Source organism: Melanerpes formicivorus, unplaced genomic scaffold (genome assembly GCF_026170545.1).
Source record: "Melanerpes formicivorus ecotype bairdi unplaced genomic scaffold, bMelFor1.0.p_v2 SCAF_47, whole genome shotgun sequence".
NCBI classification, from domain to species: Eukaryota; Metazoa; Chordata; class Aves; order Piciformes; family Picidae; genus Melanerpes; species Melanerpes formicivorus.
In genome coordinates this window covers 143734-171295 of record NW_027142399.1, presented here as the reverse complement: position 1 = coordinate 171295, position 27562 = coordinate 143734, and the positions used below count along the sequence as shown (strand labels likewise).

Sequence of the window (27562 nt, the reverse complement as noted above, 5' to 3'; positions counted from 1 at the left end):
GTTAACGGCTGCCCGGGCCGCGAGGTCCTCTCAGCCCTGGGCTGACAGCGCCTGAGGAGGGGCCGCGAGGTCCTCTCAGCCCTGGGCTGACAGCGCCTGAGGAGGGGCCGCGAGGTCCTCTCAGCCCTGGGCTGACAGCGCCTAAGGAGGGGCCGCGAGGTCCCCTCAGCGCCTTGGGCTGACAGCGCCTGAGGAGGGGCCGCGAGGTCCTCTCAGCGCCTTGGGCTGACAGCGCCTGAGGAGGGGCCGCGAGGTCCTCTCAGCCCTGGGCTGACAGCGCCTGAGGAGGGGGCGCGAGGTCCTCTCAGCCCTGGGCTGACAGCGCCTGAGGAGGGGCCGCGAGGTCCTCTCAGCCCTGGGCTGACAGCGCCTGAGGAGGTCCCCACAGCGCCCTGGGCTGACGCCCCCTGAGGAGGGGCCGCGGGGCGCAGCCTGGGGGGAGAGCCCTCCGGGGAGACGGAGACTCGGCCCCCGCAGCCCGAGGCAGAGCACCAGACACCCTTCAGCACCCTGGGCCGTGAGGCTCAGCCCTGCCCAGCATGGCCCAGGCTGGCCCGGGGCGGCTCGGGGCGCGGCGCCGCAGTCTCCAGCCCCAGCCGGGGCAGTCGTCGGCCTTTGAGGCTCTGCCTCCCACCCATGAGGAGCAGGGATCCTTCGCCGAGGAGCTCACAGAGGTACTGCTTACAGGCCTGAGGCCTTTTCCTGTGTTTTCCAGTCGCACAAGTAACCACCTATCAAACAGGACGGTGTACTGTTTTTCACTCAGGCAGCCTTGGCGAGCAGCACACAGAAACCCGATGAAAACAGAAGCAGACGTAAAAAAGAGGTGGAGGTGAGCACTGCTCTGTGAGGAAGGGAGGGAGGGAGGGCCTTGGCTCTTCATTTAAGCTATATTCTCACCTTGAAAGGCTGGGCTGGATGAGCCTTGAAGTCCCCTCCAACCTAGCACTAAATCAATCCTCTGGCCCCAGGAGAGTGATGCAGCCCTCACCCTCAGGTCCTTCTCTGGCCCTGCTATGTATCACAGTATCACAGAATCATTCAGGGTTGGAAGGGACCACAAGGATCAGCTAGTTCCAACCCCCCTGCCATGGGCAGGGACACCCCACACTAGATCAGCCTGGCCAGAGCCTCAGACAGCCTGGGCTTAAACACCTCCAGGGCTGGGGCCTCGACCACCTCCCTGGACAACCCATTCCAGGGCTTCACCACTCTCATGGGGAAGAACCTCCTCCTCACATCCTCGACCCAGATGCAGGACCCTGCACTTGTTCTTATTGAACTTCATGAGGTTGGCTTGTGCCCACCTCTCCAGCCTGGCCAGGTCCCTCTGGATGGCCTCCCTTCCCTCCAGCTGTCTGCTACACCACACAGCTTGGTGTCATCAGCAAACTTGCTGAGGGTGCACTCAGTGCCACTGTCCATGGCACCCACAGAGATGTTGAATAAGACAGGTCCCAGGACTGATCCCTGAGAGACTCTGCTTGTCCCTGGCCTGTCAAGAGGGCAGAGAGCTCCATATTAGTTTGTGTAGGGAAAAGGAAACATAAATGGCTTTCTTGTGCGAGAAGAAGTGTTTGAAGGTTAACAAAGTTGCAACACAGTTAAGAGAATCACAGAATTGGTTGGAAGAGGCCTCTAAGGTCATCAAGCTCTGACACCACCATGGCCACTAAACCCTGTCCCCAAGTGCCATGGCCACGCGTTTCTTGAATGCCTCCAGGGATGGTGACTGCACCACCCCCCTGGGCAAACTTCCTGAGAGTGAGCTTCTGAAGCACATCTGCTTTTACTGACAGAAGCAAAGACACGCTGGAGGGAAGGGAGGCCATCCAGAGGGACCTTGACAGGCTGGAGAGGTGGGCACAAGCCAACCTCATGAAGTTCAATAAGAGCAAGGGCAGGGTCCTGCAGCTGGGTGGAGGCAATCCCAGGCACAAATCCAGGCTGGGCAGTCATTGGCTGGAAAGCAGCCCTGAGGAGACAGACTTGGGGGTGCTGGTGGACAAAAAGCTCACCAGGAGCTCTCAGTGTGCACTTGCAGCCCGCAAAGCCAATCAGCTCCTGGGCTGCAGCAGGAGAAGTGTGGCCAGCAGGGCAAGGGAGGTGATCCTCCCCCTCTACTCAGCCCTGGTGAGACCCCACCTGGAGTACTGCCTCCAGTTCTGGAGCCCCTATGGCAAGAGGGATGTGGAGGTGCTGGAAGGTGTCCAGAGAAGGGCCACAAGGATGATCAGAGGGCTGGAGCACCTCTCCTATGAGGACAGACTGAAGGAGTTGGGGCTGTTCAGTCTGCAGAAGAGAAGGCTCCAAGGTGACCTAATTGTGGCCTTCCAGTATCTGAAGGGGACCTACAGGAAGGCTGGGGAAGGACTTCTCAGGATCTCAGGTAGTGATAGGACTAGGGGGAATGGAATGAAGCTGGAGGTGGGGAGATTCAGGCTGGAGGTGAGGAGGAGGTTCTTCACCATGAGAGTGGTGAAGCCCTGGAATGGGTTGTCCAGGGAGGTGGTCGAGGCCCCGTCCCTGGAGATGTTTAAGACCAGGCTAGCTGAGGCTCTGGCCAGGCTATCTAGTGTGGGGTGTCCCTGCCCATGGCAGAGGGGTTGGAACTAGATGATCCTTGTGGTCCCTTCCAACCCTGAATGATACTATGATACTATGATCTTAAGCTGGCACCTCCTCACTCCCCTGGTATGTGCTTCCCACCCACTCCACTAGATGCTCTGCATGTTCACCGTGGATAGAGTTGATGCTGTGAAGCCAATGACTCTCTAAACAAGTCTCTCAGGATCTTTCCCAAACTCTTCTTTTTCTCAGTTAAACTTTTATCTGTGCAAGCCCCCCCTTTTTTTTTCCTATTGTGCTTTGTTATTAGAATGAAGGTTCAGAAAATCCTCAGTTGTCCTCCCATGACAAAACAGATTTGGCTCTTTCTGAAGGCTCGCAGTCCCCTTACAAGCATGAACCACCGGAGAAAGCTTTAAAAGGTGATGTATGAAATAAAGTGGAAGTGATCACCTGATTTGAAGTTGAGATGAGCATTAGCTGAAATGCCTCAACAAGATTTCCTTTTCTTTCAACAGAGATGAACAAAGAAATCACGAACTTGTTGTCAAAATATGCTCACATTTTAAGGCAAGTGAACGTTGTTCTATTTGCACAGCACTTTCCTACCTCCTCCCACAGTAGCACAGTATCACCAAGATTGGAAGAGACCTCAAAGATCATCAAGTCCAACCTGTCACCACAGACCTCATGACTAGGCCATGGCACCAAGTGCCACATCCAATCCCCTCTTGAACACCTCCAGGGATGGGGACTCCACCACCTCCCCAGGCAGCACATCCCAATGGTTAACAACTCTCTCAGTGAAGAACTTTCTCCTCACTTCCAGCCTAAACTTCCCCTGGCACAGCTTGAGACTGTGTCCTCTCGTTCTGGTGCTGGTTGCCTGAGAGAAGAGGCCAACCCCTTCCTGGCCACAACCTCCCTTCAGGTAGTTGTAGAGAGCAATGAGGTCTGTCCTGAGCCTCCTCTTCTCCAGGCTAAACAACCCCAGCTCCCTCAGCCTCTCCTTGTAGGGCTTGTGCTCAAGGCCTCTCCCCAGCCTTGTTGCCCTTCTCTGGACACCTTCAGGTGTCTTAAACTGAGGGGCCCAGAACTGGACACAGTACTCAAGGTGTGGCCTAACCAGTACAGAGTACAGGAGGGCTGACTGGCTGCAGGCTAGGGAAATCATAGTTTCATAGTTTCATAGTTTCATTCAGGGTTGGAAGGGACCACAAGGATCATCTAGTTCCAACCCCCCTGCCATGGGCAGGGACACCCCACACTAGATCAGGCTGGACAGAGCCTCATCCAGCCTGCTCTTAAACACCCCCAGGGACGGGGCCTCGACCACCTCCCTGGACAACCCATTCCAGGGTTTCACCACTCTCATGGTGAAGAACCTCCTCCTCACATCCAGCCTGAATCTCCCCACCTCCAGCTTCATTCCATTCCCCCTAGTCCTATCACTACCTGATATCCTGAGAAGTCCTTCCCCAGCCTTCCTGTAGGCCCCCTTCAGATACTGGAAGGCGACAATTAGGTCACCTCGGAGCCTTCTCTTCTGCAGACTGTACAGCCCCAACTCCTTCAGTCTGTCCTCATAGGAGAGGTGCTCCAGCCCTCTGATCATCCTCGTGGCCCTTCTCTGGACACGTTCCAGCACCTCCACATCCCTCTTGTAATAGGGGCTCCAGAACTGGACACAGTACTCCAGGTGGGGTCTCACCAGGGCTGAGTAGAGGGGGAGGATCACCTCCCTTGACCTGCTAGCCACACTTCTCCTGATGCAAATCAGCGCTGAAAACTCTTGAACACAAATGGTGGTCGTTTTAGGCTATGCCTGTAAAATCTTTTTCACACATCTCGAGGAGAAGAGTAGAAAAATGCAAACAAATCACTGCTGGGTGTGAAAAAGCAGCTGCTGGTTTCTGCTGCAAGAGGGAACTCATTGGGGCAGAGGCAGTATCGGTAGTGCATTTCGAAGTAGTGAGGAAGTTTAATGGCTTTGGTATTGATTTTAACTGCAGATTTTTTTCTCAATGCAGTGAGAGAGCAGCAATGGATACTTCCTATGTCCAGGAACTTGATGGGATCCTAAAGGAAGCGAGGACCATAGAAAACCACTTGAGACAGAAAAGGGAGGCTCTGAAGCAGAGATTCGCCACGATCGCAAACGCTTTGCAAAGATAAACGGCGTATGGTAGGCTGCAGAAATGCAGAGCAAACCTTGCAGTCTCATTTCATGTATTAAAATGTAAACTGGAGGGAGTGCTGTGGTGAGTGTTTCATGTAAGTCTTTCTGGCAGCTCAGGAAATTGCCAACCACTTCAGCACCAGCTTTTCAAGCACAAGGCATAGGGTAGTTGTTGCGTTGCACAAAGCAATGATAAATATCCTTTTGAAGTCCTGTGACTCAAAGGGATTCTACACATTCAGCTATCTGTTTCTCACTTCTTGGCCCATTGGTTAGGCTTATCCCTGTGCTTCCACCCCTAGAAAACACTGGCAGCATTTGAAACAGCAAGCAGAATGACTTTTGCATTGCTTGGCTTTGTGGCTGTGTGGAAGTTCAACACAATTTCATTCAGAAGCAGTTGTGGTATTTATGAAGTCACTGCTAAGGGTGTTTTCTTCTTTTGTTGTCACAGGCAGGCTGTCAGCCTAGAACATAGTCTAGAAACTTTCTGTGAGGCACAGAATTTTGCAGTATAAGTGGAAAAAGACTTCAGAAGGCTTACTATTAACCATTTTCTGTGTTGCTTTATTTTTTTTCTCTCTACTTTAGACAATGTTAAAAATCTTACTAGAATATTCTTGCAATCTTATTTCCCTTTTGTCTCAGAACAGAAATAGGCTGAAAGGCTCAAATAAGCAACAGGAGAGTTCTATTAAATTTGGGAAAGGTACAAAGAGGTAAAAGTCTTCATCTGAAAAGACATTTTAATACTGTTACTGCTCCTCAAGTGAAGCCAAGGCCATTTTGATAGAGATATTAAAGCACATCTTCAAGACTTTGCTGGTAATGGCAATAAAGAACCAGAGAATGTTAACATCATCTAGAATGATTTTGTTCTTTAGATCTTTAGTCTTATTTGCTGTCTATTCAGTTTATTTCAAGGTGCTTATAGAGGGTTTTTGGAGCACTTCCTTGTCATTTGGCTGTTACAAAAGATGAAACATAAAGTGTACAAGGCATCATTTGTACCAGTTGTGAGGCTGATGTAATAAAGTGCCAGACAGTCCTGTTGCTAGCATAAGACACCTTTATATTTCCACTCCAGCTCTGTGTATTTTCTCTTTAAATCCTCCCAGTCTTAATCAATCCTTTTGTCCTCCTTTTATTAGATGAAAGCCATTAAATGGGCAGATGTGCTGCCTGTCAAATTGATAGTATTTAAAACCAATAATGAGAGAAATTGGACATCTAGGGTGAGATTTCCCAAGGTATTTAGATACCTAAAGATGCAGATATGGACTTAGTAGGATTTTCCAAGTGCCTAAGCGTGTAAGCGCCTTACATGCTTAGGAATTTTTGAGAATCCCCTAAGGTGCCTATCTGCATCTTTAGCAGCATCTAAAGGCTTTCAGACATCTTGCCACTGGTCTGTCATATTTACCCCTCTCTGACTTTTCCCTCCTAATCACATCCAGTTTTGTAATCAGTCTCAGCCATGCTGTTTAAACCAGAAGAAAGTGGAAGAAACAGGGAGTTTGGAAGCTACCTTCTCTAGAGTACTGTGCTAAGTGTTTCTAAAATCTACAATCATCTATAATGAGGACAAAAAAGCAGAGTTCTAAATTGTCACCTGTGGAGTATCTGAATTTAGACAGTTCCTTGTTTATGTAAGCCTTTAAAGAACAATTACACCACTTTCATTACTAGTAAATATCTGTTATCAAAGCCAGAAGCTGGCTGCCTGTGCTTGGGGAAATGATGCAACCTTTTTTAGGTCACCTTGGATTTAGATCATCTAGATTTAGTTTATGTGGCTCAAATAGCCAAGGTGCAAACCTTTGGCTCTAGCATTAATTATTCTGAAGAACTACTTGGAAAACTCTTGGATCACATAATCTAAGTTTCTTCCCTTAGGGGGTCAAGAGGGCACATATCCAGTGTCACTTGCAGCACTTTGCTCCATTTCAAAACTTCATAACATCCAAGATTAGGACAAATATACTTCTTAGAAGAATGAAGAACAACTTATTCTGGCATTCAGGTGCAGTTAAATTCAAAACAACCCTCTCTAAATGACTCTTTTTCTCCTACAGTGATTTCTTATGCAGTTTGTTGGCATGATGTTGCAGTTTAGAGTGGGATCTCTGTGCTAGTGAGGTGATTCTAGAATCTGGGGACACACAGAAAATAAATCAATTAGTATGGCCATACTGATCTAGTTGAGGTTATGAGCAGTGTGGTTATGCTTCTTAAAGGGAAGTCACTCAAAGCTTTCTTAGAATTTGAAACAGGTGCTTTAAAGAATTGTTTTTAAATTGCTAGGAGCAATAAAGCCTCTGATTTTGCTGCATGAATCTATTGGAGGATAGATACAAAAATAAACACTGACCAAGTACAATGGATAAAATACGTTGTTTTGTAAAATTCCAGCTTGAAATGGGAGGTTCAGAAAGTGTAAAACATCCATTGGAAATAAACCAGTCTCTCTTGATATTGAAAACTACTTCAGCAATGGAAACACTCACCTGCTGCCTGCTTTCAGACAGAAATCTTTCTGTTTGAAAGGGAACCGTCTATAATTACCTTGCTGGCTAAAAATGTGGTGTACTTTTCTGCTGGCTGCCTTTCAGTGTTCCACTCAACAGCAGAATGCTCACTCCACATGAGAAAAGAATATTTCTACTGTTTCTGTTTGTCTGCCCTGCTAATGATGTCTCTGCACCAATTGCCTCTCTCATGTATTTTAGTGTTTATTGGAAGAAACAGCCCAAAGTTGTGACTTCCCTCTCAGGTGAAACTAAAAGCCCATTCATTCTGCCCCTGAGGAGTGAGCTACCCGTGGAATGCAGCTGGCACCCATCCCACCACTATCCGCTTTCCAGTTTTACTGAAGGAGGTTTGAACAGAAAATTAATTGGCTTTAAAGCTGCCAAATCTGATCAGCAAAGCTCAGCTGTTAACTACGTTTTCTTTAAGCTTCTCCTACTGTGATTTAAGCTGCAGTTCCTTGGTAAATCAACAAGAATACCTAAGATGACAGAGCCCTAACAGAATATCAATGGATTTTTATTTAATAGAAGGTGGAAGCATTTCAGACAAAGTTGTAACCCTCTTGAAGTCAAGGGGACTTTGGACAGTGAGTCTTTTGCATTTCTGAGCTTGCTGTGAGTGTCTACACAGTCTGGGGGTTGTAAGTGAGGAGAAACTAATACTCAGTTATGCTCAGTGCTCTTCTATTAGCTAAAAAGCCTAAAATGGCAGATAATGCCATGAGACAGCTCAGGTACTGAGTGAGCAGAATTCTTCCTGAGAAAAGGCTCTTGGGGCTGTTTACTTGAAGTGAAGCTGCCTTTTAGCATGGATGGAGGTCCTAGTAGAAGATCAAGTAGGCAATAGATGTGTTTAAGGCTCCTGGCATTCTGCCTAGAACTCATCAGCATTCAATTTTGCTAATTGTTTTCTGTTTTGTCTTTGAATTGTCTTTGAAAACCTGATGAAGGGAGCACTGGAGGACAAGTCTTATCAGGAGCAGCTGAGGGAACTGGGGGCATTTAGTCTGGAGGAGGCTGAAGTGAGACCTCATTGCTCTCTGTAACTCCCTGAACAGAAGTTGGAGTGAGCTGGGTTGGTCTCCCTGTATATGGTGATAGAATGAGGGAAAATGGCCTAAAATTGTGCCAGGGGAGGGTTAAGTTGAAGATTAGGAAAAAATTTCTTTGCTGCAAGGGTGGTCAAGGATTGGCACAGGCTGCCCAGGGAGGTGGTGGAGTCCCCATCCTTAGAGGTGCTAAAGAAACCTGTGGCCATGGCTCTTGGGGCCATGGTTTGGTGGCCATGGTGGGGCTGGGTTGATGGTTGGACTCAGTGTTCTTGGAGGTCATTTCCAACCCAAACAATTTTGATTCTATGATAGTTCAGTCAGCCTAACTGTCCTCCTGTAGAGATTCTGAGGTCAATTTCTTAGCAATTGTTTTATAATAATCTGGTGAACAATAGTTTTTTTTATTCATTCCTTCAGAAAAGAGCAGGAAAATGCACTGGGCTTAATAAGGAGAATCATATTTGGTACTTCCAAACCACAATAAAACAGCTAGAGGTGGTGTGATGTTACTGTGTGGTTGAAATGTGTCAGCTCTAAGATAGCAGATAAGACCCAACCCCGTGTTTGTTCTCTTTCACTCTGCCCTGGTTTGCTCTTAACCTGGAGGCTGTGTTTGCCTCTTAAAAACAAAGTGGGCAGAGTGGGAACCAACAATAATAAAGAGTGAGTCAAAACCATGGTGTGTGAGTAAAGATTGAAGCAGTTGAGTTTGGTTAATTCAGAGCAAGCACAAACCATGGAAGGAAGGACAGCAGTCAGATGTTCCCTGTGTCTTCTAGAAAGGACAAGAAGAAATCAGCTTAATTTGCAGCAGAAGATTTAGGATGAGTAATAATAATCTGTCCCACTTTAAGGACAGTGGGATGGGTTACCTAGAATAATGTACTTGCTGCCTGGCTTGCTCAAGGGATAGGGCAGGTTTAAAAGCTCTGTGATAACATGAAACAAACACAGCCAGCAAAGTGCAGTTACAAAGTGCTAGCAGCTTCCTCCAGGCATGCTGAAGGAAAGGGTCCACCTGAGGTCCAGCACAGTTTGAAACAGCAGAGCACGGCCTGTCACTAGTCCTTCCCTATCTGCTTTGATGGTCCAGCTTGGAGTGGCAGCCAATACTTTTAAAGCCTTGAGATCCCTTGAGGTGCACAACAGTTCCTCAGATTTTGAAACAAAGAAGAAAAAATGAAAAGAAAGAGGTGAAAAAAATAAGGCAAGGTGAGAAGAATTTTGCAAGAGCTGCCATGGAGCCTGGCTGCCTCAGGACATGGCTGCATCTCCCCTTCCCTTGTTTTTCTTCCAAATTCTCCAGCTGGCAAACCGTGCTAAAGCCTTTTGTGTTGCCACTTCAGCAGCTCACCTGGCCCGGCTGAGGCTCTAAGGGCTGCTGAGCCGCTCGGGCTGGAGGCAGCTCTTGTTCATGCTCTACTAAGTGCCCAGTTTGGCCACAACGATGCAGTGCGGGCTCTCCTTCATCCAGCCCGCCCGGCGCACGCACTCCTGGCTTTTATTCTGAAGCGATGATGTCAGGCAGCTCTCTCCGGCCACCCATCAGTGCTGGCTGCACAGAATCATCCTGGCACCGGTACCTTTGCTGACCAACTCCCAGCTGATGCCTTCCCAGCGGAATATGTTGTCCAAAATGCTTTTGTCTGCCGTCAGCCTCCTGCTTGCTAATTTGCAGCATCTCTTCTGCTCTCTGATGCAATTCATTCCAGGTAAAACGCATAAACAAAGAAATTCTTCTAGCACATCCTCTTGGGAAGCTGCTTTCTGTTGCCGTTAAGAGCTGCTGCTGGTAGAGCAGGTCGGTAGAGCATTTGCAGGTTTATTCAGCAGAAATGAAGGATCCGAAGTAATTTGAGGGGGTTGTTAGAAATTCTCTGTTGCTTGTTGACAAGAGGAACTGGAGAGGCAGGTGCGTTGCACAGATTGCCTGGGATTACTAGCAGCTAGTGATGGGCTAGAGCTGGAAAACCAATAGGCAGCAGATTCTCCCTGCGAGGGAGCCTGCTGTGAGACACGTAAACAAGCTGTGAAAGGGAGAGGATTGTTCCAAGCAGCCACGTTTCTGAGGCTGCCATCTGAATATCAAAGTGGGAAACGACTCCAAGGGATTTTGTATCACCGCTAAACTCTGCAATTTGTGCCATCGTTGCACAGCTTGAGCTGCCTTCTTGGGTTTTTGGCTGAGAGAGTGAGATCTGTTATAATGAAATGGGAACCAATAAAGACTTTAATTCACCAGAATCTCTGCTTTTTGGTGGGGGTGATGCTTTCCCCCTCCACTTTAAAGTATTGCTTCTGGGCTATCCAATGATCTGAAAGGATCTCAAACCTACCTTGTTGCCCCACCAGGTGCAAATTTAGGAGCAATCCAGGAGGTTTATTTTTCACTGCATGTCTTACTGAGTTGGTGGCAGCCACTACATCTGTGAGACACAAAATTCACAGAGGCAGAGTAATCAATGCAAACTGAATGACCAAATATTCAGTGTAGCACTGGGAATGTTAATTAAACCAACCTAGAGTATTAGCAGTTCAGGGGGTGATAAAGAAATTTCCTGCTGGGAAAAAACCCAAACCTTATTTGCATAAATTAATGATGGAGATTTTGTCTGCCAGCAGATTGCAGCAACTTTGTCATCTTGTTTAAATTTGGGCTCTGAGTTAAATGTAAATCATAGAATGGCTTAGGGTGGAAGAGACCTTAGAGATCATCTCCCCTCCTTCAGTGTGCTTTGAAGCTGAACTGCACAGAAGCATAAAAAGCTGTTTCTTGCCACTGAGCCATGAAAAAGAAACCCCTCTGTGATTTGTTCAGGCATTTGAGTGAAACAGTGATAATGAAATGGGGGGAAAAAAAGTGTGAGTAAAATGTATTCCATCTGATGTGTTTCCTGTGCCACTGACAACAGTTTCCTAGCCCACCAGTTCATCTTGCTTCTGTAAGGTAAGTGTTCCAAGCACTTGCTTGTGGAAATCAATATTTAACCAAGAAATGGCAATTTCTTCATGCCAGAATGAAAACAGCCCCCAAAGTGCAGCGTCTATTTCAGCAGGTGTCCTTGGCAAATGAGAGATTTCACATGCAAGGGTAGGCACAGTTCACAGCTGCTTTTCTGTCTTCCCTCCCTCTCACAAACCTTTCTCCACTCCTTGTCTCCATTCTCCCCTCATCCTCCTGTGTTTTCTGTCACTTCTTTTATGTTCCTCTCTGCCTACTAGTGAGGAAGTGGGCAGCTGAGCCTCTGACAATGGGAAATCAACAAGCTAGATGGAACAAGGAGTCAACTACCAGGACTTCCCAGCAGACAAAAGGCAAGTGTAACAACTTGAGTCTGGGAATGAGTGCGGGACATAGGTGATGGCACAAATCAGTAGCTACAGCAGCTTCAGTCTGGGCTGGGAGGATGGAGGAAACTGGTTTGCTTGCCCTGTTGTTCAGTCTGTGATTGACAAGCACCATAATGTGACCCATATCTTGTGCCAGAGGATTTCCAGATCAGCCATTAGGGTTATTCTGGATTTCCATCAGTCCTCAGGGAATGCAGAATTCTCACCTCACACTCCCTGCTTGAAGAATACCAATTGTGAGCATTCTCTTTACTGAAGTCTGCCCTCAAGTCTGGTCCTTGATGTCCTTCTGAGTCAAGCAATTAGGCTGTGCAGCTCCCTGTGGCGACAAACGGTGTGGGGCCCTTTGCCTTGGATCTGGATCTGTAGGTGTCCTGCTTTAGCTGGGGCAGGATCATAGACCAGCTGTGGTCTGCAGGCTGTTAGCAGTTTGGAGTTAGCCGGGGGGACCTGAGCTGGCTCATGGGTGTATCTCATCCCATAAATGACACCCTCATTATAAAGGGGGAAGTTTGCTGAGTGTGGAAGCTTCTCCTGCTCCTTGCTGTCCATGGAGGGGCTCACTTCTTGTGTGCTCAAGAGGCTGCTTTCCTGCTTAGTGTGATAGCTGCACCTGCTCTGGGATGAGTATGACTTTGTATTCTTCATAGTGGTGTTGGTATTAATGTTGGGTTTTCTATTGCATTCAATCTCTTTTCACTTCAGCCCATGACTCTCCTCTCTTTCTGAGGACACGTCTATGGTATTGTGCTGAGTGCAGAGGAGGTCCTTGCTTATTTCTGTGTGCCATTTCTTGTCCTGAATCTCATAATCTCTTCAGAACAAACCTGGTTTGTTTGGATTTTGTGGTGTTGTCTTTTTCTTCTTCTTTCCCTCTTCCCCTCCTCCAGACTTTGCAGAATTGTCTTAGCTGTCATATTTCTGAACAATTCTGGCTTGACTCTTCTGGGTATCATGATTTGTTTGCATGTTGCATTTTGGCTCTTCAGTCCCTTTCAGAGGTTCCCAGAGGGAAATGTGGTGCTTTCTTTTGCTCTGCTTGTTTCTTTCTCTCTGCTGGGGCAGGTCATTAATTTACACATTCTTGTTGTGCACAGATTGTTCTCAAATTTTCTAGACCTTGTCTTGAAATGAATTCTAACTAGGTGAGATTTCAGGAAGGATTATTAAGATGATCATGTGAATGACAAGGTTACCACAGGAGAAGGAAAACGAGAATAACTTGGCTTGATTAGCTTAGGAACTGATATGATTCCTCACTCTAAATACAGCAGGTGGTAAACACGGGGGAGGGAGAACTACCAAAGCCACATACCAGTGCTAACAAAAGAGCAAGGGGGACAAACTGTCCTGTGAATAAAGCCCTGCTGTGAATTCAAAGGCTTTTGCTAATCATCTGTGCAATGAGCAGTCTTCCAAAGAGGAGGTCAGGGCCAGAGAAAGTAGTAAATGTTAAGACAGGTCGTATAGATGACTTTCTGAGACAGCAGGTGACCCAGGAGGTCTTTTCAGACTCTTTTGTGGAGTCTATCTTTCTCAGTTTCCCTGTGTAATTATGCTGCTCTCTGGGGAGTTTCATCCTTTGCTGTGCCATATTTGTATCTGCTTGGATGCAAAAACATCTTCTGAGGCATACACTGCTCTCAATGTATTTTTTTCTTCCCATTGTGCATCTTTACAATCTTTACAAGCTTGGCCTGCTAAAGCTGCAGCTTCTGCTGGCAGTCACTAAACCTGCCAGGTGCTGGTTGAGATGAAGTCTCCACTTCCTCTTAAGGCAGTTCTCTGAAGCACAAGTGCTGGGGTCAGACAGAGTGCTTCATATAGGAATAATCAGAACCTAATTGAATTTTAAGAGGGAGAGGATGTTGGTGGTTTGAGATTAATTGCTTTAGCCCTGCAGCCTGAATTCTTTATCTAGCTGACTTACCATATTAGAGATCTAAAGAAGGATTTGAGGATAGGCAAGCCGGAGAACTACATTGAAGGCATCTTGCAGTTTCCCTTCCTGCCTGCCTGCCCCCCATGCTGTCCATCCTGTCCTGAACCTCACTTCTTTTGCAGATATTCTTCTGGCTGAGACAGCAGATTTCCTCTGTAGATGTGAAATCCTGCTTCCAGAGCCTCGCATGGAAATTGTGCAGCAGCTTCACTTAATCACCTGGATTAAAGAATGTAGGCTAGAAGCAGCAGTGGTGAAAGTCACCCAGTTGCTGAATCAAAGAATCAGAATCAAGTTCAGGGTCAGTCTGGACTTTGTTTAGTGTGTGGTCACGTCTGCAGCGCTTCCTGGTCCAGGGATGGATTTCTCTATGCCCTGCTGTCCTTCTTGAGGACTGTTTCACTTAGGTCTAAATCTTCATCACTTCTAATTTAGTTCAGGGCTCAAAGGTCTTGCGGTGAGGATGGAGCAGCGCAGCGAAGCAACTCCACTGAGGGAAGGCAGTAGCCTGTGTACTTTCTAGGTAAATCCACCTCTGCAGCTAAATGGATTGCTAAAACAATCCTTGTGTTGATGAGGCTTTGCAAACCAGGCTACTGGAGCCAATAACTGTCTGTGTCCTGTGATTCCAATCAGTGCATGCTTTCTTGGTTCTTTTGTCCTGTCACTGTGCTTAGTAAGGGGGTGTTGCATTCAAACAAGAGGCTCCATCAGCATTTACTCTTCTATGCTATTGCTTATTTACTTGCCAAGTAAATCCACTTAATGTATTTTGTCCTGTCCTTTAAATGTTTTTCAGCTCAGTTTTGGCTGTGTTCTTCCTGGTTTCCTTCTCCTTGGCCCTCTCCTCCCCTTCTCCTTGGCCCTCTCCTCCCCTTCTCCTTGGCCCTCTCCTCCCCTTCTCCTTGGCCCTCTCCTCCCCTTCTCCTTGGCCCTCTCCTCCCCTTCTCCTTGGCCCTCTCCTCCCCTTCTTTTTTCTGCACTGTGCTTTGTTTGACAACCCCTTGGCTGCCATCCCCAATCCTGGGAAAACATGTCAGTATGTGCAGTCTCTTCTGTCTCTAGCTCACCTGTGACTGTGATACCAAGCTGGAGTTAGAGGGGGTTGTTCAGTCTGAGGTGTGCCCAGCTCTGTCTTGCTTTTAGCAGCGTTGTCATACAAAGGCAGCATTCACTGCTTCACAAAGTGCCTAAATTCATCTTTCTGCTGGTGGCTTTGCCATGCAACACTCAGGCCAGCTCCTTCCTGTCCCTTTCTTCAACAGACCTCTTGTCAGAAACCAGTGGGACATGATTTTCAGGTTCCCCTTCAGCATTGCTCCTGACTTCAACCAGATCTGTCTGCAGCCTCACAGGCTCTGACAGCAGATACCCAACTGTTGCTTCTTCTCAGTCACTTGAAATAAATTCCAACTCTAGGCTTCATTAATGAACATTTCTCTTCTTTCCCATCATCACATGTTTTATTACCTCCTTTGGACTGCTGAACAGGTGCCTCTCTAATGGATTAACTACAGCTAAATCCACTGGATTTTCAGCTCCTTGTGGATGTGTGGGGTATTATGGGAACTCAGCTCTAGTCTGACTGTCCTCTGCAGCTTGGTGGCTTGCAGAATGCTGAATTCTGTTCTCTTAGGCATCCAGACTCAAGCTCCAGGTATTGTCTGTTTATTCAAGTGAAAACCTTACTGACCTACTTTTTGTTCTCACTTTTTTGTTTGCAGGTTTAAAGCATTTCCTGGCCAGCCCATCAAGAGAGCAAATCACCTTCCACAGCTCCAAGGGCTTGCAATGCATCTCACCCTTAATTCAGACAGTGGAGGAGACCCCTCAGCCCATCTCAGCTAAGATCAAAGGACATATTCCCAAATGGATTAATGGCAATCTTCTGAGGAATGGCCCTGGGAAGTTTGAGTTTGGTGAGGAGAAGTAAGTCCAGGTTGGGTGAGTTTGTCAAATGATTCTGATCTGAATTCTGCCTGAACCCAAAAGGGACTCCCACAAATGTCTCACCTCTGGAGCACCTCCTAGTTTCTTTTTAAGTAAGACAAGGAATAAAGACTCATCCTACTCATTCAAGGACAGTTGCTCCCTCATCTGGAAACTCCCAGTGAACTCTCTGAAAATAGGAGCAAGGTTAACCTATTAAGGTTGGAGAAGCCGAGTCACAGAAAGGCTATGACCTACTCAAAAGATATAAGGAGGGAACAGAGCCAGGGATTAAAGCATCCAGACTCCCAGCCCTTTGTCATTAACAAAAGTCCATCCCACGAGCCTTCTGAAATCCCAGGCAGGATTTGTAAAGTTGGTTGCACTGAACTGAGTTGCTGCAGAAGCAAATCCATGGCACCTTCAAAGTAATGTATTAAAATAGTGCCACTGCTGCCTTTGGCTTGGAACCTGCTGCTCTAACTGGCCAAGCTAGCACTTCCTCCACCAAACCTGATGGCAGCAACAGGCCAAAGGTTATCATCTTGCTACACCCTCACCCTTGGGGGCCCTTCCAACCCAAACCATTCTAGGATTCTCTGACCTTTAAAAGTCCTTTTCCAACCCAGAACTTTCAGTGATTCTTTGACCCCCAAATCTCACTGCAAGTCAGCATCTAACTTCAGGTCCCACAGCTGCAAAGCCCCTTGATTTGTTTCACTCCACTCCAGTGTTTGTCCCCAGACTCCTGTTTCAATGTCCAACAATAAACCTAAAGGGCAAGAGGGACCAGCCTAGGGGAATGCCATACATGTGCCCAACTCTTGTTCTCTTATCTCTCCTTGAAGATTTAACCACTGGTTTGATGGCATGGCCCTGTTGCATCAGTTCCAGTTGGAGAACGGTGCAGTGAGATACCGGAGCAAGTTCCTGCAGAGCAATTCCTACCTGACTAACAGCCAGCACAACCGCATCATGGTCTCAGAGTTTGGCACTGTGGCAGTGCCAGACCCATGCAAGAGTGTCTTTGGGCGCTTCCTCTCACGCTTTGAGATGCCATGTAAGAGGGGGTTCTGAGAGGCTTTGGCCTGGACCTTGTGGTTAGGCTTAAAAGGAGGTGTGAGGCAGGTCTGCTAGGGCCTGTTCTGAGCGCAGGTTTTGTCTTAGAAGATGACTTCTTTGGAACAATAACAAAAATGCAAGCTGGTGATTGAGTGCCACATCAGCTCACCTGGGCCTGGAGTTTGCAAGCTGCCAACAGAAATCTTTCCCCAGTTTACACCCCTGTGCATCCACCCTGGACCACACCCCTGTGCAGCCTCCCCAGCTCTTTGTGCAGCCTCCCCGGACCACACCCCTGTGCATTCTCCCCAGCTCTCTGTGCATCCTCCCCAGACCACACCCTGTGCAGCCTCCCCAGATGTCACTCTCTGCAGCCTCCCAGCTCACCCCCTGTGCAGCCTCCCCAGCCCTGGTAATGAGCATTACAGTTGACATTCTACCTGGGAGGCAGCTTTGCCCTTAAAATACCTTGCTTGGCTAAGCCTGTAGGGTAAGTGGGCTAATCCTTCCTTTCCTGTACTAAGGTGCAGGAGATGATATGAGTAGGGTGAGAAGTGGAATTGCACAGGACTGGACTACCAGCACCTGTAGGATTTTGTGTCTCTCAGGAAAGAAATAGGCTTTAAATGCAAGCCAGGCACTTTGCAGTAAAACCAGAGCAGAACTAAAGCCCACAGCTTGTTGTTCATGTGTGTGACCATCTTCTGCTTCTTACCCTCCCTGAGGAGATGGACCCTGCCCTGCAGTGTCATTTGTCCCCTTCAAAGGTGCTCAGACCTTCACTCACTGGTGTGCCCAGCTCTCCAACTCCTCACCCCAGCTCTCAATCAGTTTGAGACCTATCTACTTCATCTCCTTTACCAAGTTGCAGCAGGTTGTTGGTGCCCACTCTTGCCTGTTTGACTCTTTGCACACATGTAGGCTCTTCCTCACTGCAGGACTGCTTGGACCCTGGGCCTTTGCTGTACCAGCTTCAGGCTCTCTTCACCACACATACAATATCCAGCTGAGGAGAACTGTTTTTCCCTCAGCTGAGGAGAGCTGACAAGTCAGAGCTTCCCTAGGGGTAGCAAGAATAGCTCTGGCTGTTGTGAGCCTGTAGCTCTCAAAAGGCTCAGTCTGAAAAAAAGACTACTCAGCTTTAAACAGAGAAGAGAGAGAGAGAAATATTCCCTGTCCAAGCCCTGCCACACAAAGTGTCCCTGTCCTCCCCCTGGCCCAAGCTGCACCTTCAAGTCTTGCCTGTAAACAAAATGTGGCACTCCTCAGATAGCTGCCAGAGGAGAGGACTTTGAGTAGAAGAAAGGGAGCAGGATGTGAAGAAATAAGAGGTCAGAAACAAAGGGCACATGCAAGTAGGAAGATTATCTTGGCTTCACTGCGGTGATTTCCACAAGAAGCAGTCCTTGTGCTTTTATCCTGGACTCACCTGCACAGACTCCTGAGTGCCTCTGTAGATTAGTGAGATGTTTGCAATCAATCACAGAGGGATTAGTGTCATTGCAGATGGCTTTATTTGTTTAAACAATTGCTCTGCTGTGATGTGAGCTTCAACAGGGCTGTGTACACCTGCGGGATCTCGTTTCAGACCCGAGTGACAATGCCAGCGTGAACTACGTTGTGTACAAAGGGGATTATTATGTCAGCAGTGAGAACATCCACATGCACAGAGTGGACCCAGAAACGCTGGAAACGAAGGAGAAGGTGTGGGCAGGTGGGATAAGGGCTCAGGGTGTGGTACAGGAGAAGCAGCTGGAGGAGGGCAGGTTTAGACTGGAGGTTAGGAAGAAATTCTTGACAGTGAGGGTGGGGAGACCCTGAACAGGTTGCCCAGGGAGGCTGTGGATGCCTCCCCCCTGGAGGTGTTCAAGGCCAGGCTGGATGAGGCCTTGAGCAGCCTGGGCTGGTGGGAGATGTCCCTGCCCATGGCAGGGGGGCAGGCCTAGATGATCTGAATTTGAGGTCCCTTCCAACCCAAACCATTCTGTGACTATGAATCACTCCTTGCTGTTTCAAAAAGCAGCAAGGGGAAGCCCTGATTCCAAAAGCAGTGATCAGGGCATCCTGGAGCCGTAGCCTAAACATTGCTTCATGGTGTGCTTGAGTCCCTGAAAAATCTACTTGGCCATAAGGCAGCTCTCAGGAGTGAAGATTGAGTCACTGCCCACTGTAGCAAGCAAGGGGAAAGATAGATGTAGATTCACTTCTGTTTGGGTGCAGCTGGTGTTCTTCCAGTCCTCTCACTGCTTGTCTGGACTTGTCTGTACCAGTGTGTGAAATATAGCAGTGCACACAGGAAGCAACATCACTGATCTCAGCTCTCTGTTCTTGCCATGTCTCTTCATTCTTCCTATCTGCTCCCTTTATCTCCTTCCACCCCCCTTTAAACACTGCCAAGCAGCCCTTCAAAGTCTTGACTAAAACCTCTGTTGCAAATGGGTGGTGAAGGAAATGTCAAGTCAAGTCTAAGCTGGAGATTAGGAAGAAATTCTTTCCAGTGAGGATGGGGAGACACTGGCACAGGTTGCCCAGGGAGGCTGTGGATGCCCTCTCCCTGGAGGTGTTCAAGGCCAGGTCAGATGAGACCTTGAGCAAGCTGGGCTGGTGGGAGGTGTCCCTGCCCATGGCAGGGGGGTTGGAGCTGGATGATCTTGAAGGTCTCTTCCAACCTTACCCATTCTGTGACTCTGTGACTTTCATGAAACTGACCTTTAAAAGTCTGTGGCTTGCAGGGGAGCAAGAAGAAAGCTCTGTACTGACTGCAGGGTCTTTGGCATTTGCAGGTGGACTGGAGCAAATTTGTTGCAGTGAATGGGGTCACTGCTCACCCTCACTACGAGCCTGATGGCACAACATACAACATGGGCAACTCCTATGGGAAGCATGGTAAGGCTGGGCATGAGCAGCCTTGGCTTGTGGGAAGAGTGTACAGGCTGCTGTTTGCTGCTTCAAGGAGCAGTTGTTGAAGAAACTTCAGTGTCTATAAGGACCTTGAAGGTGCTGAGTGTCTGAATGATGGCAAACCAGACTCATCATTTCAGGCTATCAGTCTGTCTCATGGAAGTGGCTTCTCCCACCAATTAGTTTCAGATGCTTCTGACTTTGGCCTGTGACTGTTCAACAGATTTCCCTCTTCCTCTCCCAAGTTATGGTGGGAAATAGGAGAATGATTGTTAAAAGTCCCCTCCAGCACTGAAGCCTGATCCAAAGGAGCAGCCACAGGTTTTCCCCTTAGAATATCTGCTGTTTGCTAGGGACCATGAGGGTTTAGATAGGAGAGAAAATGGATTTTCTTTACTGACCTGGCTGTCTTTAAGCAAAGCTGAATTCTCTGGGCTGTTTTATTCTTCTTCCCCAAACCCCATGTGCACTGCATCCAGTTGGCATCTGGTTACATCACCATATCTGCTCAGGCTTAGCATTCACTGCTGGTTAATGAAACTTTCAGCTCCCCAAGGCCTGTGCAGACAGCCACTGCCCTTTGTGGTGCTTCAGGCTGCTTCCATTTCACTGAAGATCTGCCCAGTTTTGATCATTTTTCATCCTTGCTGTTTTCATTTCCTTTTGGCTTTAGCAATGCCCAGCTTTGCAGCACACTCTCCAGTGTTTCCAGCTGGAGAGCCCAAACTGCAGGTTGTTATTCAGATGTTCTGTGCTTTCCTGCTCATATGCTCAGAGATATTAAATGGGCACCAGTCAGCACCAGGGCTCAAGGTTTTTCATTTCCCTTGATACACAATCTGGTTTTCTTCCTGATCCTGTTATTACAGGATGCTCTAAGACAATCAGCTTGAGGAGGGCAGATTGAGACTGGATATTAGAAGGAAATTCTTGACAGTGAGGTTGGATGAGACCTTGAGCAAGCTGGGCTGGTGGGAGGTGTCCCTGCCCATGGCAGGGGGGCTGGAACTGGATGATCTTTAGAGTCCCTTCCAACCCAAACCATTCCATGAATCTCTGAATGCACTGCAGACAGTAAAATTAGATGGCAGTCTACTAAACTGAGAAGATCTTTCTACTTCCTCTCAGGCTTCTTGTTTTGCTGGGTACCCTCTGTTCTGCTGACTTGGTAACTGCCTTATTTTTCTGCTCAGTTTAGCTGGAACTGAGGTCCTAGGATTCTGAAGAAAGAGAAAGGAACAGAAACTGCCTGCTTTTCTGCCTGCTTTTCTGCCTGTGGACAGCCTTGCATCTAGTGGTGCTGACCACCCTTTCTCCTTTCCAGGCTCTAGCTATAACATCATTCAGATCCCTCCACAAAAGTCAAGCTGCAGTGACACCTTAGAGGGAGCAAAAGTGCTGTGCTCCATTGCTCCAATGGAGAAGATGAGACCCTCCTACTATCACAGCTTTGGTAAGGATGCTTTTTATCTCCCACTCTGTGCCTTTAGCCTGCTGTAAGGCAGAAAAGGCTCTTCACTGCTCTCTGCCCTTCAGATTTTTGTTTGCCTAATCCTCAGCTGATATCTCCTTTCTTTTCTTCCCAGGAATGAGTCAAAACTACATCATTTTCATTGAGCAGCCCATCAAGCTGAACCTGTTGCAGATTGTCACTTCCAAGCTCCGTGGGAAAACCATTTTGGATGGGATAAGCTGGGAGCCTCAGTACAACACTTACTTCCATGTGGTGAATAAGCACACTGGGGAGGTGAGGTGGAGCTTTGATCTTTCCAGTATCAGTGCATCTTAGAGTACTGGGGAGCAGCTGGAAATAGCAATATGAATCATTCCAGCAGCTACTGCAAGATAGATTTTATAAGCATGAGCAAGGGGTTGCTTCAAGATTTCCCCCCCTATTGATTAATTTCTTTGCCAGCCCTGAAAGAACAGGCAGAAAAAAGCAGTTTGAGGTTCCTAGGACTGCAGCACAGGGACAGAAATGCAGTTCCCAGGTCAGTCATAGCCTAGGGATAATGCTGTAGGGATGGAGTCATCACAGCAAGAGGCCAGGAGCCTGCCCTGGCTGCTTTACATTTTGGCTCTCCTTCATCTGGTTTAAACAAGGAATAAGTGGGGAATGAAATGAGGGAGAGAAGAGAGAACTCTCTTTGAGGAATGGTTAAGACCTCCAGAGAGGAAATGTGGGCTTGCTTATGGTCACTGTAGGTGCTGCCAGGCCAGTGGTGCAGCAAGCCCTTTGCTACTTTCCATCAAATCAATGCCTTTGAAGATCGTGGCTGTGTGGTCCTTGATCTGTGCTGCCAAGATGATGGAGCAAGTCTGGCTGCCTACAAACTGCAGAACCTGAGGAAGAGTGGGGAAGGCCTAGATCAGGTAAGATCTCTGTGTTGCATAGGATCTAGAATCATAGAATCAGTAAGGTTGGAAAAGACCTCAAGGATCATCAAGTCAAGTCTGATGGGGTCCATCCTTGTCTGAAGGAAGGCTCAGGTTAGTGGAATGGAGAACATCCTGGGGGGACCATCAGGCAGAGGATGGGAATTGGGGAAAAGAACCATGGGAAAACTGAAGCTACAAGCTGTTGGTGTTTGTCTTTCCTGTTCAGTATCTTAGCAGCAAACCTTCATGGAGTGGTTCCTTAAACCTGTGAACACTGCTGTGTTACACAGACCTCCATCAGCCTTCTGGTTCCTTAAACCTGTGAACACTGCTGTGTTACACAGACCTCCATCAGCCTTCTGGTTCCTTAAACCTGTGAACACTGCTGTGTTACACAGACCTCCATCAGCCTTCTGGTTCCTTAAACCTTTGAACACTGCTGTGTTACACAGACCTCCATCAGCCTTCTGGTTTAAAAATCTCATTTTTAATGCTCCTCATTTTCCATACCCCCATGAAATAATTCTCCCCCCCAAGAAATCATGCAAAAAGAAATATGGGGAGGGTTTTTTATGGTGACTTTTAAAGGCATTACTTCAGCAAACCAACCTTCATGTAAATCACAGGAACACAAGTACCACAGAGATCCCTGCACTGTTCCTCACGCTCACCACAGCACAGCCTTTACTCATGAGTCACTCATACCCAGCTCTTGTCACCAGCACCATTTAAAGCCATGTAAGAAACATTAGTTTGCATTGGCAAAGTTGGGGATGGTTTCAGTTTCTTGTACTGCAGAGGTGTTTATTGGAGCCCCCACCATATGGTGGGTGAGAGGCAGGCATTTCTATGTGTTCAGACAAATCTGAACTTCCTCTGTCTGTGCTCTGAACTGTCTAGAAGCAAATCTGTTCTGGAACCTGCACGGTTGTGTCCCCACAGGGTCGTTTTGTTCTTCTTTCCAAAGATTTGCTGAACATGAATTCAAGTACAGCACAGAGGCCTGCAGCACCTTCTTCTGGAACCACCCTGCCTATGGCAGGGGGGTTGGATCTAGATGATCCCTTCCAACCCTAACAATTCTGTGATTCTTCTCAAGCTGTGTGACTGCAGGCAGCTTACAGGCTTAGAAAGTTCATGGCTCAAAGTTCAGAAGGGGTGGTTCATGTTAGTGAAAATGATGGGGAAGTTTCTCTACTCAGCCTTAGGCTTCCATGTGGGACTGCCACTCATCATCACTAGGGCTGGGTGGGTTTCCAGCAGAGAGATTCCCTCTGCTTGCTCCCGTGCTGTGGAGGTCTCATTGTCTGCAGTCTCCCTGGCAGCTCAGGATCTTGGCTGGACAGGAAGGGCCCAAGTCACACAGCCCTTGGGGCATACGTGGACAGGCTGTAAATAGGATCAGTATGAGTCAATTCTAACTGGATATCATGCAGCACATGTCCCAGAGCTGCCTTTGGAGGAGAACTGAGTGATTTCCCTACCCAGCTCAGCTTTAATTGTTGTGAAAGCAGTGCGGAGCCATTTGCTTGGTTGCCTTTTTGTTTTCTGCTGAGCAGAACTGGAAGGAGCAGAGCCCTTACCTGAGCCTGTTAGTGCCACTTCATGGAAAGAAAATGTCAGTGGCAGGAGGAATGTCTAAAAGTTCAGAATGATTCCCCAAAAGGGTTCTTGGCCTGCAGAGGCACCCCCCTCTCCCCATCACCAGAACTTGTTGTCTCTGTGTTAGGTCTATGAGTCCATAGCCAGAGCTTTCCCTCGTCGCTTTGTCCTCCCACTGAATGTGAATTCAGAGACACCCGTGGGGAAGAATCTCAACCCCCTGCCCTACACCTTGGCAAGGGCTGTGAAGGATGCAGATGGCAAGGTAGGTGTGGGAGACCTCAACAGCTGTGCTGTGGCTGGGGTGACATTGCCTACAGCAGTCATCATCCTCTGCTGTTATCTTTTCAGATCTCGGGCAGCAAGCAAGCAAGGTTTAGTCATTACTAAGAGGGGACTTTGTGTTTCAGTATGGAGGCTACCATGGTGCCTTAAATGGAGAGGGTCCAGAGGAGGCTGTGGAGATGATCAGGGGGCTCTGGAGCACCTCTCCTATAAAGACAGGCTGAGAGAGTGGGGGTTGTTCAGCCTGGAGAGGAAGGCTCCAAGGAGACCAGAGAGCTGCATTTCAATGCCTGAAGGGGACCTGCAGGAAGGCTGGGGAGGGACTGTTCAGAAGGGCTTGGAGTGACAGGATGAGGAACAATGGTTTGGAAGTGGAGCAGGGCAGATGTAGGTTGGACATCAGGGGGAAGCTTTGCACAGTGAGGGTGGTGGGACACTGGAACAAGCTGCCCCATCTCTGGAGACAATCAAGATCAGCCTTGATGTGTCCCTGGGCAACCTGCTCTAGTTGGGGGTGTCCCTGCTGCCTGCAGGGGGGTTGGACAAGATGCCCTTTGGAGGCTCCCTCCCAACCCAATGCAATCTGTGACTGAATGAGAGAGCAAACACATGGTTAGGTTCTGCACAGTCAAAGCTAAACTGACACTTGTGGTGAATACTTCTCCTAGGTCTGGTGCACACATGAAAACCTCCACCCTGAAGGCTTTGAGGAGGTTGGGGGCTTGGAGTTCCCCCAGATCAACTACTCCGGGTACAACGGCAGGAGGTATCGCTACTTCTACGGCTGTGGCTTTGGGCATCTGGTTGGGGATTCCTTGATCAAGGTTGATGTGGAGACCAAGAATTTCAAGGTAAGGTGGAGGAGCATTATCTTCTAGTTTTTTGTTTTGTTTTTCAATCAGAGGGAGTCATTCTGCTGAGCTGCCATTTGCTAGGCACCTCACTCTTTCAGGGAGTCTTTGTTCAAATGGGTCTGAGAGAAGATTCTGAATTCCATCTCTCACCTGGCAGGTGATGGATGTGGCACACTTAGCAAGCAGGAGAGGACACCACTCCAGGTTCCTAGATAGGTGTTGGCATAGAAAGGGTTTGGAAGAGTGTGCCTGTGTCTTCCAGGCCACAGAAGACTCCTATCTTATCAGACAGAGAATAAACAAGTAGCATTGGCACTTGGAGATAACCCAAGGGGGCAGGAAACAAGGGTCAGGATATTTCAAAGCTGGAGAATGTTTCCTCTATCTCCCTTAGGCAGGGAGGAGTGACCCCCAAAGCATTAAATGCATATTAATCAGGGGCTGTCCCAGCTACTAGAATGAGTTGGGGCTGCTCAGACATGCCCACAGGAATTGCTCTCCTCCAGACCCTCATTTTGCAGCAGGACTGCCCTCCTCTGGCACAGCCCCGGGCTGCTGCAGCTCTGCCTGCAACAGGAGCAGCAGCTGTGCCCTCAGGTGGTGATGGTGCTGGATCTCCTTCCTGCTGGCATGGCACCTTTCTCTCCACACTGCCTGGGCGTGTGGCTAGGATGGTGATGTTGTCTGGGCTTGTGTCTGTGCCAGTGCAAACTGCTGGATGAAATGAGCACTAGGAACCCTTTTCACTGCCTGCTTGCATGATGCCTGGTACAATGGGCACACCATCACCACCATCATACTACAGGGATCAGAAGAATTGATGGAGCTAGAGGTCGTCTGGAGCAGGGTGTGCCTGGGTGTCTTTGTGGGGAGCACTCCAACTTGCAACTCTGCTAACTGTAGTAGAGAAGTATTAATGAAATGAATGTTTCTGTGCTTGCCAGATGTGGAAAGAGGATGGATCCTACCCATCAGAGCCTGTGTTTGTGCCAGTGCCTAACGCTGCAGCAGAAGACAGTGGAGTCATCCTGTCTGTTGTGGTCTCCCCCACTGAGGTGACTTACTGCTACTAGTTTGTCAAAGTGACACAGTATTGAGTCTCCTTTCTAAGCCACAAAGCTGAGTTTGAGGCTCTCTGGCAGACAGATCTAGCACCATGCTTCTCACAGTGCATGGCTCTGCAGCTGCCAGGCACAGCCAGGCAGACCTGGAGCAGGGTTGTGCCTTGGGTTGTCCCTGTTGCTTGCCTGTCAGTGCTTCTGGCCAGCTCTCTGATGGGTTTAGTCTGTGTGACCTGGTTGTGTGCAGCAGATGTAGTGTGTTGTGCAGTGGAGTGAGGTTCAGCCTGGGCATTGACTCTGGCTTTGCTTTCACCCTGCAGAACCAAAGTGCTTTCCTGCTTGTCTTGGATGCAGAGACCTTCCGAGAGCTGGGGCGAGCAGAAGTTCCCAGGCAAATGCCTTATGGATTCCATGGCATCTTTACTTCCCACTGACTGAAGCCTCTGCCACCCTGTGTAACTGGGGCTGGGACAGGCTCAGAAAGAAGCCTCTGCTTTCTTCTTTCACCTGCCACCTTTGCATTATGCTCTGGATGGAGGAACTGCTTCTTCCTCCCACGTAACCTCTGAGTTAGAGCTACCACTATACAGCAAAGGGTCTGAGGAAGGCAGAAGCCCCTTCTCTCAAAGAGTCCACTGCTTTATCTTAATTCCCTGACTATCCTTATAGCCCAGTTAGCAGCAGCTCACAAAGGCTGCCAGGTGTAAGGCTTGCAAGGGAGAAAATGGGGATGAAGATGACATCCCCTTCCCCTGGCAGCAGTACACTCTGAAGGGAAGCAGTATCAGTGCTCAGGGCAGTGGCTTTGGCTGAAATGTATAAAGCAGAAGAGAGGAGTCAGCCCAGCTAGGCCCAGGTAGGCCCAATGAAGGGATGTAATTTCACCCCCATTGTGTAAAGATGGCCTTCAGTGACCTCCCAAGGTAGATGCAAACACTCCCAGAAGCTGTACTTGTAGTGCTTTTCTCTGTACCCTAATGGCACCTTCCAATAAAACCTTGTGAAGATTCTTCTTGTCTTTCCCTGCTGTCATCAGCCCTGTGGCTAACTTTGTGCTGTGCACAAGAGGCAGAAGCTGCAAGTGTGACACACTCCTGCTTATGTGATGTGCTCCTGTGCTTCAGGATGTGCCTCCAGCATGCTCCTGCTTAAACAGCTTAGCTGGAGACAGTTCTGATGCCAGCACTGCCTCCTTCCTCCTCTTAATTCAGCCAGTGTGAAACACACAGCTCCACTCTGGCTTTGACATCTCTTTGCTCTTTAAGTGGAGCAGATCAGACTCCAGCACCCTTTCAGCTGCTTCCTTCTGGCTCCAGGTACAAGTGGATAGGTGTGCTGAGGAAACCTGTCTAGCAGTTCTCTTGCAGGCTCTGCCTTCAAGGACACAGCAAAGTGAAGGCTTCCAGGAGGATGAATTTCCCCTCCTGCCTCAGGGACTTCTTTTGTTGCTTCATTACGAGAGAGGTGGAGAATGCTTTGAACCACTTCCACGAGCAAGAAAACGAACGCCTGTGCCCTAGGGTTGGGAGAAAATCCTCTGCTTGCTCTGGAGGCCAGCCCAGGCAGAACAATGGCAAACCACAGCTGACTCACTCTTACCCAAGCGACCCCCTCTGATCTTTCTTCACCTTCCTTACAGGTCCTGGGAAAAGAGGAGGGAGAGAACCAAGCCTTGCAGAGCAGGGCTGCAGTGCTGACACAGGCTGGAGAAGCTGATGCCAACGCTGATCTCACAAAGCCAGCAGATGGCAAACATCTCCCACTGCTGGTGCTCCAGCTCTGCCAACCTGCTGTCTCCTCCAGTTCCCCTGTCCCTGACCTGCTATGTCAGCAGTGGAATTCCTGGGGAATAACCCCGAGTGAGGT

The 27562-nt window shown here is 48.4% G+C and overlaps 2 protein-coding genes across 3 annotated transcripts; both read left to right on the top strand.

Annotated features, from left to right (window-relative positions):
• The first annotated feature begins 383 nt into the window (after positions 1–383).
• TEX12 (testis expressed 12) lies at positions 384–7112 on the top strand. Of its 2 annotated transcripts, XM_068159923.1 has the most exons (6): positions 384–674; positions 767–832; positions 2879–2990; positions 3087–3138; positions 4599–4753; positions 5396–7112. In XM_068159923.1, the coding sequence occupies exons 1-5, from the start codon at positions 540–542 to the stop codon at positions 4741–4743; spliced, it is 510 nt and encodes a 169-aa protein (XP_068016024.1). In that variant the 5' UTR covers positions 384–539; the 3' UTR covers positions 4744–4753; positions 5396–7112. The 2 variants fall into 2 exon arrangements, with proteins under 2 accessions (XP_068016024.1, XP_068016023.1); XM_068159922.1 differs by having other exon boundaries at positions 4599–7112.
• Positions 7113–9769: 2657 nt separating this feature from the next.
• BCO2 (beta-carotene oxygenase 2) lies at positions 9770–26705 on the top strand. Its single transcript, XM_068159921.1, has 13 exons — positions 9770–10042; positions 11553–11645; positions 15348–15552; positions 16401–16612; positions 18203–18318; positions 19398–19500; positions 20840–20968; positions 21102–21262; positions 21721–21888; positions 23624–23761; positions 24450–24632; positions 25580–25690; positions 26017–26705. Exons 1-13 carry the CDS (start codon positions 9937–9939, stop codon positions 26128–26130), a joined length of 1839 nt encoding a protein of 612 aa, XP_068016022.1. The 5' UTR covers positions 9770–9936; the 3' UTR covers positions 26131–26705.
• Positions 26706–27562: the final 857 nt, after the last annotated feature.

Coding starts and splice junctions, on each gene's coding strand:
- TEX12 (XM_068159923.1), top strand. CDS start 540: ATGGCCCAGGCTGGCCCGGGGCGGCTCGGGGCGCGGCGCCGCAGTCTC. Junction 2,991..3,086: donor ACCGGAGAAAGCTTTAAAAG/GTGATGTATGAA, acceptor TTCTTTCAACAG/AGATGAACAAAGAAATCACG. Junction 3,139..4,598: donor AAATATGCTCACATTTTAAG/GCAAGTGAACGT, acceptor TTCTCAATGCAG/TGAGAGAGCAGCAATGGATA.
- BCO2 (XM_068159921.1), top strand. CDS start 9,937: ATGCCTTCCCAGCGGAATATGTTGTCCAAAATGCTTTTGTCTGCCGTC. Junction 15,553..16,400: donor TTTGAGTTTGGTGAGGAGAA/GTAAGTCCAGGT, acceptor CTCTCCTTGAAG/ATTTAACCACTGGTTTGATG. Junction 18,319..19,397: donor CGCTGGAAACGAAGGAGAAG/GTGTGGGCAGGT, acceptor TGGCATTTGCAG/GTGGACTGGAGCAAATTTGT.